Source organism: Chiloscyllium plagiosum, unplaced genomic scaffold, assembly GCF_037043375.1.
Source record: "Chiloscyllium plagiosum isolate Xiang-an unplaced genomic scaffold, Cpla_swu_hap1 HiC_scaffold_8, whole genome shotgun sequence".
NCBI classification, from domain to species: domain Eukaryota; kingdom Metazoa; phylum Chordata; class Chondrichthyes; order Orectolobiformes; family Hemiscylliidae; genus Chiloscyllium; species Chiloscyllium plagiosum.
Window position 1 is genome coordinate 82,890,156 of NW_028270146.1, and position 14,246 is coordinate 82,904,401.

A 14,246-nucleotide genomic window follows, 5' to 3' on the forward strand; every position below is an offset into this window, starting at 1 on the left:
TCCCCCCCCCCCCCCCCTTTACTCGAATGGTTTCTCTCCTGTCGTGTAGACACCCACCGACGACTATTTAAACCAAGCGCTTCCTTTAGAAGCCAATCACACGGCAGCCTGTGGCTGACGCCCCTGCGGTGAGCCAATCGGAAAGTGCTGTCCGCCGGCCAATCAGAACGGCGCTAAGTCCCCGGCTCTTGTGCTCGGGAGCAGGTCACTTCCGGGATGAGGACCGGAAGTTGTGAATTTGAATCTAAGCGCCGTTGAAGGATAACAAAGAGGGAGGAGAGGAGCTGGTGGAAGCGCCTGAGACAGATGATGGGGGAGACGGCTTGTCGGTGAGTGGGCTATGCGCTCAGATGAAACCAGGCGGGTGAGATAGTGGGTTAGACTCCGGGGCCAGTGTCTGAGCCGGCCTTAGGTAAGTCGAAGGGACGCCCGCGGCCTGGATCCCGGCTCCGTCCCTGAGCCTGAAGCCCGTTTGGCTAAAGGATAAATGTTGTGATGGAGGTCGTGTTTCTTTTCGATATCTGTAAGAGGGGCTGACGCTGTTGGGAAGAAGTGACATGGAGTCTGCCCTCTCAATTCCTGTCAAGTTGGTAACGTGAGCGTGTTGAGAATGAGACTTTAAAGAGACGGCATTCCTACAGTGGATTGTGTCGTCAGTGCATTGGATGTCGAGAGTTATCTCATGAATAAACCACTGAGTTTTGTTGTAGTTTGTCGTTATTTCAACTTGTTCTATTAAATTTGTATGTGATTAATTGTCGTAACCTAGTAGCTGTATCTTTCGGGATCTCTGTCACTGTTTGTTCTTTGAGCCATCGTCTCTATTGATTGGAAACCTACTTCCAAGCTATTTTCTCACTGTCTTGCTGCTTCATTCAAGAACCTCCAAACTTTTCAGTTTATTCCTCTCGTCCTAACATTGTCATCCTGTTCCTTTTGCTTCTTTATGTGAAGCCTTTTGAGGCATGTTCTATAATTTGACTGCTGTGCTCAAAATATTGTTTAAAAATCACACAACAGGTTTATTTGGAAGCACTAGCTTTTGCGGTGCTGCTCCTTCAACTGGTAGCTAGCTCTGCAAGCTTGTACACACAAATAAATCTGTTGGACTATAATCTGGTGTTGTGATTGTTAAAGTTTGCCCACCCCAGTCCAACACCGATACCTTCACATCACATAGTATTGTTGAACTTTGAGAATATTTTGACTTGTCAAAAAACAGTAACTTCAATGTTCCTCTTTTGTTTTATTCTTGGCTTCTGTAGTTTAGCATGAGCAATAGCTTCATTTCATTCTTTTACCAAAGTATTGCTCATTTTTTATCTGAAAATCTTGCTTAACTTTTCAATCAACAATAATATCCGATCCAATTTTTGCATTCCTTATTGAGCCCATCTTTCCCGTAACAAATATGTACAAGTTGCAGAATATTGCAAATAAAATCAAACTCTGTAAAGTGCTTTCTGTTTTGCTCTGCTGTATAGATTTCAGCTGGGTGCATTTTGATTTTATTTTTTAGCAGAGATTTGGTCCCTCTGTTTCTCTAACTGATCAGTTAAGTCACAAGTGAAATACTGTTTTAGGTGACATGCCAAATTTCTTATAATTGTGGGAGAAGTTAAATAATGTTCTAGATCTGAACCATCATGGCTGTAGTCCAAAGCATCTGAAGATACTTGTATTTCTGTATGGCTATCTCCATCTCCTGACAGTGGTGCTCCATTTTTTTTCTCCCATCTGTCACTCGGTCCAGTATGTAGCATTTATTAAGATAGGCATCCAGAATATTCTATTTCTGGAAGATCTTGGTTTCTTTTGCTGTCTCTCTTCCACTGGAGTCTAGACTCCTGCCGGAGCTTTCCACTGTACTTGAAATGCGTACAAAATGCGACTTGCCTCAAAGTCTTGCCAACTTGTTTCAGTTTATCTTTTTCCAAATTGTTTCCTTGTTTATAGATCTCAAATGTTTTTTATAATCTATTGATTCACCTCAGGTTAATAGTCATAAAGATGTACTGCATGGTTGCATACCCTTCAGTCCAACTAGTCCATGCAAAACAGACATCCTAGTCCCATTTTCCAGCACTTGGACTAAACCCTTCCTATTCATCTACCCATCCAGATGCCTTTTAAATGTTGTAATTGTACCAGCATTCAACAATTACTCTGGCAGCTTATTCCATGCAGCACGAACCTAGTGAAAAGGTTGCCCCTTGGGCCTCTTTTAAAAAAAAATTTCCCCTTAACCTAAACCTCTGCCACCTAGTTATGGACCCCCTGCCCCAGGGGAAAGACCTTGTCTTTTTACCCTATCCATGTCCTTCATGTTTTTATAAACTTCTATAAGATAACCCCTCCGTCTCCGCTCCAAACACTTTATCATGAAGTAATCTACTATCACTGTTCCGCCATTATCATTAACTTGGAGCCTGTGGGGCTTCTGTCTCCTAATTCTTCATTATTCGGGAAGAGGTTCTAGTATCCGTGGTTTCAAGTTGCACAGCAGTTAAAAGAACAACTCAAAAACAAAAGTCAATGTGCTGAAAGGTAAAGTCACTGACCACATGGTTATATATCTCAAATTATGGCAGATATCAATGTGTAAGTAATTAAGTGATTTCTAAATTCAAAGCAGGAGCATACACTGTATTCCTTAATGCCTCTATCCATAGAGCTCCTCCTACATTTTTCTTTCATAGTCCTGTTTTGTGGGATTACTGTCACTCCCTCTAGCTATCCACTAACAATTACAGAATGCCTAGCATCTTCCAACATTGTCTTTTTATCTCAGCTTCATGTTGTCAGTTCCTGAGTTCAAGAGCATCAGTGACCCTCTCTTTTTCTTTGTCCCCATACTGTGTTTTTGTGACATGATCCGCAAATCAGGTCAGCTTGTACATACATGCTGATTAAATGAAGGGCTACCACTGATACCTTACTGGAGCTATTCTCTGACAATATTTGGCTGATATTAAAGTTCTTCCCATGAACTGGGAGGCTAATGCAATGGTTTTTGGCCTTCAAACGTCATATTCTTGCCTCATTTTTTTTTTCACTGTCTTGTTCTGGAATAGACTGCAGAAAGTCTGACATTGCAACAATGTACTTCCACATTCAGCATGTTCATGTACTGTTGAAGCTCCTATTTATAACTTTGTCGCTCCCAAATTTGTCCAGGTGCTGCTACCAATATTCTCTTTTCAATTCTCCATGACTTCAGACAAAATTCTATTGTAAAACTCCATCATCTACAATTTCTGATTGTAGCAGTTAAGATTAAAGAACCTGCAGACGAAGGGCAGCTGAGAATGTGATAAGGAGGTGAAGGTGAGGGAGAAGGTGATAGGTCGAAGAGGACTGTGAAGCAGATAATGACCCTGTGGTTGCAGGGTCCCAAGGCGGAATATGAGATGCTCAGGGGCCCTGCAGCTATGTGGGATCAATGTGGATTTCACCAGTTTCCTCATTTCCTCTCCCTCCACCTTATCCCAGTCCGAAACCTCCAACTCGGTACCGCCCTCTTGACCTATCCATCACCTTTTCCCAACTATCTGCTCCACCGTCCTGTCCGACCTGTTACCTTCTCCCTCTCTCTCCTTCATCTGCCTATCACATTCATTCTCAGCTACACACACACGCACACACCCCTAATGTCTGATAAGGGCTTATGCCCGAAAGGTCGATTCTCCTGCTCCTCAGATGCAGCCTGACCTGTTGTTTTTTTTCAGCATCACACTCTTGACTACGTTTTAAGAGAACTCTTTTGATGCTGTTGTAGTGTCCCTACCTCTAAATCAGGAGGCCTGACTTCAAACCCCACATGCTCCAGAGGTGTGTAATAATATCTGTAATGTAACTTTTTTTTAAACTTAATGTTTTATACCACCACACTTACCTCCACACTACTCCTGTGCCAGTAAGAGGCATACGCTGGTAATTTTCACTGAATAAATATACTGCCTCTAATTCCTTCCTTTACCAATTCACTGTCAGACATATTATATGGCAAGCCTCCTGCTTGGCTACCCACCTTGGATTTCAGCATCTCCAGTTTTTTTTTGTCTTTTTAACTTTGCGATGGTTGTCTATAGATGGGTGGTGGAAACTAAGAAAATGAAATCAAAAAGAAGGTAAGTAATTATGGTTATTAGAAATGGCAGAATGTAAGGTGCCAGATTACCTGAAATGTTTTCAGATTCTGAGCCATATGACCAGTAGAAGAGCATGGAAATAGATTCTGATTTTACTAAGGAGGAAACAAAGCAACGTCTTGGCTTTGTCACTTTTCAACAAAGGTAATATTGGAAGCAAAGTATTTTCAACTGAAAGGCATCAGCTCAAACTTAATTGGATGCTTAATAAGGTTTTGAGGATGAAGTTTACAAGATTTATTGAATGCTTAGGAAATGTAAGATTTTGATACACTTCAAAAGATTAGAGCGACAGTCAATGGAGGATTATATTCTGGACTTTAATAGGTTGTTTGCATTATTTAAAAGCAAACAATGTCTTTTTATACAATTTCAAAATTCCTACTTTTGTGTCAAAATTTAGATTGCTGTTGGGTTATCATGTATGGCTAGACTCCTAGTCCTAAGTAAGGCTTAGTTCTTGGAGAGAGGCTGCATGTAATATCAAACGGGTGCTGCCTCAGATTCAGGGTAGGTAGTCATTTTCATTTGGTGGAGCAAATGATGCATTTCATAGTGTCAGAAATAATACATGATTCCATGATTGTTCCTCTTTGAAATCATCTCAATTCTGGTCACAGGTAACTGTGTAAGAACAGCTTTATAGTCTGGTGAAATAAATGTTAAAGCACCATTTTTATTCAAAATAGAAATTGTAGCAAAAGAAAGGATCGGAAATGCCATAATCAGATAAACCGAGGAATGCCAAGTGCATAGATGATTCACATGATTGTATTAGTAAGATGATCTATTCAAAATGAAAAAACAGTATCTTTTGAAGTAACATAGAAGTTTTTGCTGAAGATGTTGATAATCAATAAGAAAGAAGTTTTAGCCTGGCAATGAGTGTGTTAGCTGTGCACTTGTTAACTGCATGTGTTGCTTTCATTTTGCCAGTGTGTGGAATAGATCGGTTCAATACTTGCTGACCTTACTCTGATGTACCCAGTGAAAATTGATGCAATGTTAAGTATGAAGGTTCTAACTTGCATTGGATTTGGTGATGAAGACAATTGAGGTTACTGAAATGAAAAGAGATTCCATGTTGTTTTAAAAAGAAACAAAAGCTGGAAAAACAATTTTAGGGGCTACAGTAAAATAGTGAGATATGCTGGTCTTCCATGACAAAAGGCATAAATGAAACTGGACTGTATGAGAAGTGTTTTGGAAAGCAGGACAGTATTATATCCCTTAGTCAGTGGTATCACATGAGAACAAAAAATTATTTTAAAGTTCCCCACTTTTTTTAAAATATATTTGTCAATAAAGGTGAGTTAAAGTCCTGCTAAAGATTACAGACATGGTTGCAGAATATTTAAGGCTTAGAGGTCTGTGTTTTTTAAAAATAAGTCAGACCACTACATTCTATTGTAGGCCTTCCATGAGCACGTGACTTTAAAGGGATAGAAGAAAGACTGAAATGATTTCATCCTACCCATGAGAACATTACAGTCGGTTTTGATCATGCTGTACTCAAAAGCAAAGTATTGCAAATGCTGAAAATCCGTAATTAAAAACAGAAGGTGCTGGTGAAACTAGGATCTGGCAGCATCTGTGGAGAGAGAAGCACAGCAAACGCTTTATGTTCAGTATGACTTTTTTTTTTAATTTGGTTCTCCTATAATTGTACAGAGCAAGGACAAGATAGTGATTATAAACAAGGTCATGAGAAAGGTTAGGAATTGACTTGAGACACTGGCCAAGTTTTGGAATAATAATGGATTTGAATTTGCTAATTATTTAATTAGAGAAATATGTGAAACAAATGAACATTTCTCCCCATTTACTCTGGATCACTCATGATTTGGAACGTCTCTCTCAGATCTTTACAGTTTTCATGAAGATCTGTAGCTCAGGTTGTCGATGAGGTAGTTGATTAGCTCAGTGAGCTAACCAACTGCCTCTCAGATCTCCCTTCAGCCTTCTCCCAGGAAAACAGTCCTAATTTCTTCAGTCTTCATAACTGAAGTTCTTCATCTCTGGAACTATTTTTGTAAATCTCCTCTGCATTGCTTTTCACATCCTTTCTAAAATGTAGCACTTAGTGAGTGCAGTACTTCAGCTGTGGCCCAACTAGTGCCTTGCACAAGTCTCAAAAGTGGTGGCTACAGTGGTTATAGATCTATTCATTGAAATTTTCCAAAAAACATTCCTGGATTCTCTTGGTGTTCATTTTTTTTTTAAAAAAGTGACTATAGAACTATATCTGAAAATAGCATAATGGCTATTATACACCAAGGATCAAAGATGTAATATAATTCTGGTGAAAGTTCACAATTTGCTCAATTACAACAATTATTTGCACTTAAGGTCACTTTTTTTTAATGTTTTTTTTAAAGTTTCAATTTAATTCATCAATAATGACATTTGGCTTTTATTCTTGATACATCTCCAGGTTCAATATAACATTTTTTTTACCTTCAATCCAGAATAGAGGTGTGGTCTAATTTTGCTAAATTACAAAGTGGTTTTGATTCATATAAAACTATCACTATAGGGGTTACATTCATAGGCATGCCTATCTATCCAACCTTGACAGATAAACAGGCCTAATATGTGACATTGAACTTGGCATTTCACATCAACAATGCCAGCAGTTTGATTTGAAGCAGAGTACCCAAGCTGCTTCACAGGAGTATTATCAAACAGATGGTATTCACTGCTACGGTGATATTGAGACAGGCATGATCAAAAGATTTTGGGTTTTGATTTGTCACCTGTGGTGCTTGAAATGAGAATTGATGTATTTAACCTTGAAAATTTCATAGCCAGGTAGTTAGACAATCTATCCTTTGCTTATACATTAATGTTTTATATGCCTTTATCTAGGAAATTTTCCAAATCTGGTGCTACAGTTAATTTTGCCACAAATGAAAAACAGAAGCTGGAGCAGGGAGAAAATCCTTGTGAGTACTGCTGATATTTTATTCACTGTCTTTATTTTTAATCTAACTATCTCAAAGATGACAGAGTGGAGGAAATGGAACCCTGTAATGAGGAGTAAATCAACTTGATCTGTATAATGAATCATTTGCATTAAGTTTTATAATTTTTTACATGATCATATTTATTTCATTTCTTACAGCTTTTTTTATATTAACCCAAATAAATATCTAAAAAGTCCATTCAAGAAATATGAAGGATGATGTTATTAACCATATGTGAATTATTGGTTTCATGTAAAATACGTTGCTGATACTGCCATTCAAAAATGGATAACGCGTTCTACCTCCATCTGTTTACTTTGAAGTTTACAGTGCTTTGTGACAGAATCAAAACTGATGTCCGTGAATGATTATTTTCAGTAGTACCACTCTAAGGCAAAAAAGGAGCAAACCATATTCTGATCTTGTCTTTTTAAATTCCAAGGTAATCCGTTCAAGGCAGCATCCTTCCTGCTGTTGCAATTGTTTTGGCAAAAACTAAAGATCAACTGTTTGACCTTCCAAGTCTGGACAATTCATTCTGTTCTGTCGCTTCTAGGTTTGTGACCTAGAAGTTCTCCAGTAGTTAACCGTGCTCATAGCCTTTTATGCATCAGTAATGCTTTTTGTTTGCTGCCACAGGTTGAGGTAGAAGCCTTCCCGAAATTATAGTGATTTAAGTATGACCCTGGCAGAAAGATAACTGCTCTCAAAGAGACAGGAAAAGTTCTTTCGAATGGATACTGATATTATTGCACCTATTTGCTACTTCCATCCTGATGTGGAATCTTCTCAAGGTCCAGGCACAGAAGTCTTTGAAAAAATTATTCAAATGCCAAAATTAGTTTCATTTTATTTCAAGGCTATCAATGTGAATGTTTTTGTTCCCATAGCTTGTGCATTTTGTCGACGGAATGAAGACTGCCCTGAAAAATATGGTGAGAAGAAAACATATAAAGGGATAACTCTGCATTATTATTGTTTAGTAAGTTGAAATAATTTTTACTTCACTGTCATGCTTTTTATTTGCTTGAATGATCTAGTAAAATATTTTCGTCACAGAGATATACAGCACGAAACAAACCCTTCCAACTCCTCCATGCTGACCAGATATCCTAACTTAATATAGTCCCATTTGCCAGCATTTGGCCCAGAACCCTCTCAACCCTTCCTATTCACATGTCCATCCAGATGCTGTAGTTGTACCACCCTCCATCACTTCCTCTGGTAGCACATTCCACAGACACAGACACACACACAGCCCTCTGTGTGAAAATGTTCCCCCTGAGCTCCCTTTTATATCTGTCCCCTCTCACCCTAAACCTAAGCTTTCTAATTCTGGACTTACCCCATCCAGGAAATAGACCTTATCTATTTATCCTATCTATGCCCCTCGTGATTTTGTAGACCTCTTATAAGGTCACCTCCAAAGTAAACACTGATGCAAAATACACGTTTAGTATCTTCTCCTTTCCCCCCCCCCCCCCCCCCCCCCCCAATCTCCTGCGGCTACACACATTGGCTGCCTTGCTGATCTTGTTTTAGTTGATGCAGACTATTAAAATGGTGAAAAGCCTTTTAACATCAACTCCTTCCTTGAATGAAATAAGTAACTTTGCATTATGGATTTCTTTGGGGACCTGTTTGAACGCTGGACAATGTGCTATAATTTTCATAAAGTATTAAACTTTTATCATTCAGTTGACTTCTCAACTTGCTTATTATGAAATCCGTAACGGAAAAGACTTGCTCATGCTGAAGTTATCTTACTTCTGGTAAGATGGCGATGGAGTAGGACTTTGAGCCCAGTGCTCATCTGTTCCATCTGCTTTCCTTTTTTCTTTTTTGCTCTTTTTCGTTCTCTCGTGCTTTCTTGTTCTCAAACCAGATTCATGGTGGCAGAGTTGAGTTTAGGCTAGTTTGGTGCTCTGCAGCATCGGTGTCTGCATTGCACTCATAGTGGCAAGGGTGTCAGTGGAGGCAAGATGGCACTAAAGAGTAGCAACTTTCATTCTAGTGGATCAGCATGGTAAAGGGCCCATGATGGAAAACTTAAGACGGGCTGTAAAGTTGTACACTTTCTTTATTTCTTCTTTTTTCTCCCTTTTTACTTCAATATTTTGGTTTATTTTTTGTTTTAAGGTTGTGCTGGAGAGTTGTGACACCATGTTTTTCACTGTATTTTGTAACCAGATACATGACAATAAATACATCAGAATTTATATCCTCAGTCTGCTTGTTAGTGATACCTGTGGATGCTTTTACTTTGTTCACAACAATCACGGATGATGATATGCTTCTAAGTATAAGCATTCGGGCACTATTCCTTTGTCACCTGTCCTGTCGCGACAGGAGCTGGGGGTTCCCTGTACATTGGGCAACGGTTCAGGGCTCTGAAAATTTGTACTTCCAAATAAACCTGTCTGACTGTAACCTGATGCTCATCTTGTTTGCCTGCATGCCTCTAACAGAAGTCACACAACACCAGGTTATAGTCTAACAGGTTTATTTGAAATCCCAAGCTTTTGAAGCGCTGCTCCTTCGTCAGATGAAGTTCAGGCTTTACAAGATCTGGTTATAGATTTTTTTTTTTTGGTGCAACACTAAGGTCAGAGAATCATTTTGGCTCTATACCTAGTGCTAAGCATAGTTCCATACAGAGAAATATAAATATAGATACATCTTGGAGAATGCCAGCAAAGAAGTCAAAATTGGGAATGCTTTTCTTGAGAAGGTTCAGAGGAGATTTAATAAAGGTTTTCGACATCATGAGGGACCTGATAAAGTGACGGAAAAGAATGGTTATGGTGGTGAAAGGAAAGAGAGCAAGTGGACACAGATTTAAGTTAGTTGGCAAGAGGCAATCGTGGCATGCGGAAAAGTTTTTTTTTAATGCAGTGAGCAGTTAGGATCTGGATCATATTGTCTTTGAGTGGTGGAGGTAGGTTTAATCCTGGAATTGGTAAGGAATTATTATTTCGAGAAAGAATGTAGATGGCTATTGAAGACAAAAGAGTGGCACCAGGTAAATTGCTCATACAGAGAGTCAGCATAAGCAGTAATAAATGGTGTCTCTGTGTTGTAACAAATCTGTCCTATTTCCAGGCATTGACATTCTCCATAAAATGTGATGTCTAGAATTGTATTTGACCATAATTCTTGTTTTTTGCCTGGGACATGAATAATTGACTTTTTAGTGCTTGTGGTATGAGAAAGAAGCAATCATGGCTGCATATAAAGCTCAATTGTATTGTTCTTTCCATCTCCAAAGTTTATTTGTGTGCTTGGTGGAAGCTGCTGCATTTTCTACAGGTTCCCTTAAGAATTTTGAAACTTCTCTATCACTAGTTAAATCAGTCCTTCCTCTGGTGGGATGACCAGAACTGGGCACAGTACTCCAGTTGGGATCTAACTAGAACTTTATCAAGGTTGAGTTAAACCTCTGATTTTATGTTCAGTGCCTCTACTTATGAAACCCAAAGTCTGTCACATAATTGCTCACCATACTTTCTCAATGTACCTTGCCACTTTCAAAAATGGAAGCACATACATACCCAAATCTCTCTGCACTGTTTAGAGTGCTGCCATCTAATTCTGTGTACTCCTTCTGCCAAAAAATATATATCTCTAAATTATTCCACGCGCCACTTGCTCTTTCTGCAAGTCTACAGGTAGTATTGTAAGCAACTCTCACCCTCACTATTTGCCACTTCTCCAATGTTAATGTAAAAGATAAGTTGGGGAATTTTGCCTGGCAATAACTCTGAAAAGGTCAGGGATCTTGTATAAATTCAAGACTCCACAGTCACGATCAACAACATATCCCTCCATTCAATTCAGACATTTTTTGGCATCTTGGGAGTATCCTTTAGATTGGGTGACAAAGTCGCCATTACCTCACAAAAGCAAGCTCAGCATTTGGTAGACTTGCTCAAACTTTTGGAAAAAGGATGGAATTTGCCTCCAGAACAAAAGTCACTTGCATCACTTTTTTTTTAATGGGTGCATGACTTGGACAAATATGTCATCCATAAAGCAGTAGAAGTGTTCTATCTTTGCTAACTTTGCAACATTAAGCGTTAGTACAAAAATACCTAGCATTGAGATTCTTACCAGTGTGTTACACTTTGACCCAGCACACTTACTGCAATCATTTGATTAGCATGTCACATATAGGTTACCAAGGTGGTACTGTACAACCGGTGTCAATTTTCTTTTATTGAGGGTTCTTTGAGATTTCTCGATCATCTTTTTTTGATTTTTGGGTTTTTTTTATTTTCAGATTTACTTTGCATTCTCTCTGTCTGCTTTGTTATGTCAGGTATAGTCACTATTTGTCATTACCTTTTGTACTTATTTTGATGTATGTGGTAGTTAGACTCTCAATATAGCCAAAACATAAGGAAAGGGTAAGTTTCCCAGGTGTTACACAATTTAAGTTGGTATAATACGACTGCCATAAGTTACCAACAAATTTTTTTTCCAATAATTGACCCTTGGTTTAAAAACAAATATAATTTGCAAGAAATTAATTATTTGCAATTTGTTTTCCTGAATAACAGCTAGATATTGTTTTATTGATAGACTCCCTTTGCCAGCCTCTCTCCATCTTCCTGCCTCCTTTTGTTGCCACTGGCATCTCCAGCCCTTCCTCTTTGCAGTCTCCTCTCACTCTTTTTTACTTCTTGTCTATGCAGCACTCCCACCCAAATTCCTTTGCAACCCCTTACATTGCTCCCTGACTCCTCCACACCCTCCCGCCTTCCCCTCAGCAGCTGCTCAGTGCTGCCCACCTGAGCCATCTGCTTCTACTAGCCTCCTCAACTTCTACCTGTCCTTTTCTCATCTGGTGTCACCTGGCCAGTTGTCTTCTCCCTCTGGTCTTGCCTGGCAAACTTGCGTTTCCCTGACCATGGCCACCTTGTTCAAACACCACTACTCGCCTTCTAACTGCTTCTCCAATCACTGGATATTTCCTTCTGCACTTATTGCAAAATGAGCAGCAAACATGGGGAGAAGGAGCCCATTTTTGGGTTAACACCTTCCAAAACTTCAATTCTACGTGTAAACATTTACTGATTGCTCACTCCATGATTCATTTCTCCTAGGTGACTTGGCCCCTTTCCAAAATGAATGCTCTACAGTCAACTGAGCATGGAAAAACAGAGCAAAGGGCATCCCAATTTGGGTGTAAAGACAATCTGCAAGTTAACCTGAGCCTGCAGGTGGTGTCCCAATCCAAGGAAATAATATCACTATTTTGGAAAACTTAAATCAACATGTATAAATGTTCCTGCTATCCTATCCAGTAGAAATATTCAACTCCAAAGGAGCTAATATAATTATTGTAATTTATTTAACTACAGCTAAACTAAGAAACTGTCATGAAAAACAGAAATTGTTGGAGAAATTCAGCAGGTCTGGCCATCTCTCTGGAGAGAAAGCAGTGTAAATGTTTCAGGTCAAGCCCTTCTGAAGAAGGGTCACTGGACCCGAATGTTAATTTTGTTTTCTCGCCACAGAAGCTGCCAGACCTGTTGAGCTTTTCCAGCAATTTCTGTTTTTGTTTCAGATTTCCAGCATCTGCAGTTTTGTTTCATTTTGGTAAGAAACTGTCGTACTTACTGCTACATCACTGCAAAGTATTAAAGTTATTTGCTTGAAAAGACAATAGCTAACTGGCAGTTGTAATGAGAAGCTGACCTTTCAAGACAACCTAACTAATATTTAATTTTGCTTTTTGTTTTCTCTTACAAAGTAATAATGCAGTTATGTAATTTTGGTGTGTATTTTGACATTTTCGTATAGATTATGTCAAGTGGCTTGTATCAACGTGGGGAAGAAAATGAAGGAATTTATGGGTTCCTAGCAGCTGATATCAAAAAGGAGATGAAGAGAGCTTCAAGAATCGTATGTCAAATATTCTTATGAACTTGAGCTTCTTCCTTGTTGCTCAGTTTTCATTATGTGAAATATTTGCTCTGTGATTTGGTAGAGGTTTTCATAGTTGATGTACCATGCTTGACACCATCGAATCCTAATATAAACTGTACCTCGGTCTCAATGTTGGGAGTTTTTTTATTTATTCTATTTGCAAATAAGTCAGTTTAGTTGATCTGTCAGACAAATTGCTCATTGACTAACATTTGCTGACTCGTTTTATGCTATGCTTTGTTTTCAATATTCTCTAATTCGAATCTTCACTAACCGTTTAACAAGTCAGTGCAAACTTAAGATAGCATAGAATTTTTCCAAAATCTGAAAATGGAGGTAGATATATTTCTTTTTCTGTCAGATTACATTGCATAGTTTCAAAAATTGGAACGTTATTCTTTTGCTTCAAGACTTGTACGCACATTGATTAATTTAAACCCAATTCCGTCACTTACAGTTCATATAAAGTAATGGAATTAAGAATTACATCAAATAATTAAAACAGAGTCAGCATGACTTTGGTGAGGGGTGGGGGAGGTGCGGATTGGAAATCATACCTGAATAGTTTGCTAGAATTCTTTGGAGGAAGTGGCAAGCAGGATAGATAAAGAGAACCATTCAATGTAATATATTTTGCTAAGCTACTATTTATGATCCAAACGAGAGGGGATAGGTTTAAGTTGAGAGGGAAATAATTTAAAAGGGACCTAAGGGGCAACATTTTCATGAGGGTGGTGTGTGTATGGAATGAGCTGCCAGAGGAAGTGATGTAGGTTGGTACAATTACAACATTTAAAAGACACCTGGATGGGTATATGAATAGGAAGGGTTTAGAGGGATATGGGCCAAATGTTGGCAAATGGGGCTAAATTTATTTAGGATGTCTGGTTGGCTTGGATGAGTTGGACTATAGGTAGAGCATGGAGACAGATATCTCTATGACTCAATGAGCGTAAAATTTTACGCACTTTGATATAATTGAGCTATTGTGCTGATAGGCTACTTATACTAACAAGTGTTGCTTAAATTTTGGACAGCAATGTTTGGGAGCATGTTCGGGATGAAAATTCGAGGATTTGTCCCGAGCAGTTGCATTTGTGTTGAAGACAATGGGGTTTTGAAAAAAACCAAAAGCTGCAAGATATCAATGTAATAGAAGGAAGTATGAGTGTAAGTGGTTACAGAGCTGGAGGGACAG

The 14,246-nt window shown here is 38.8% G+C and overlaps 1 protein-coding gene across 4 annotated transcripts in view; it reads left to right on the forward strand.

Moving 5' to 3' along the window:
• The first annotated feature begins 232 nt into the window (after positions 1-232).
• g2e3 (G2/M-phase specific E3 ubiquitin protein ligase) overlaps positions 233-14,246 on the forward strand; it is an 82,370-nt gene continuing 68,356 nt past the window's right edge. The window contains exons 1-4 of one of the 4 annotated variants that reach the window (XM_087990035.1): positions 233-329; positions 7,020-7,096; positions 8,008-8,099; positions 12,923-13,024. In XM_087990035.1, the coding sequence (XP_087846161.1) occupies positions 307-329; positions 7,020-7,096; positions 8,008-8,099; positions 12,923-13,024 (294 nt within the window). In that variant the 5' untranslated portion in view covers positions 233-306. Of the gene's footprint in view, positions 330-7,019; positions 7,097-7,781; positions 7,912-8,007; positions 8,100-12,922; positions 13,025-14,246 lie in introns of those variants that run through there. The other 3 variants (XM_087990037.1, XM_087990038.1, XM_087990036.1) reach the window with 3 other exon arrangements.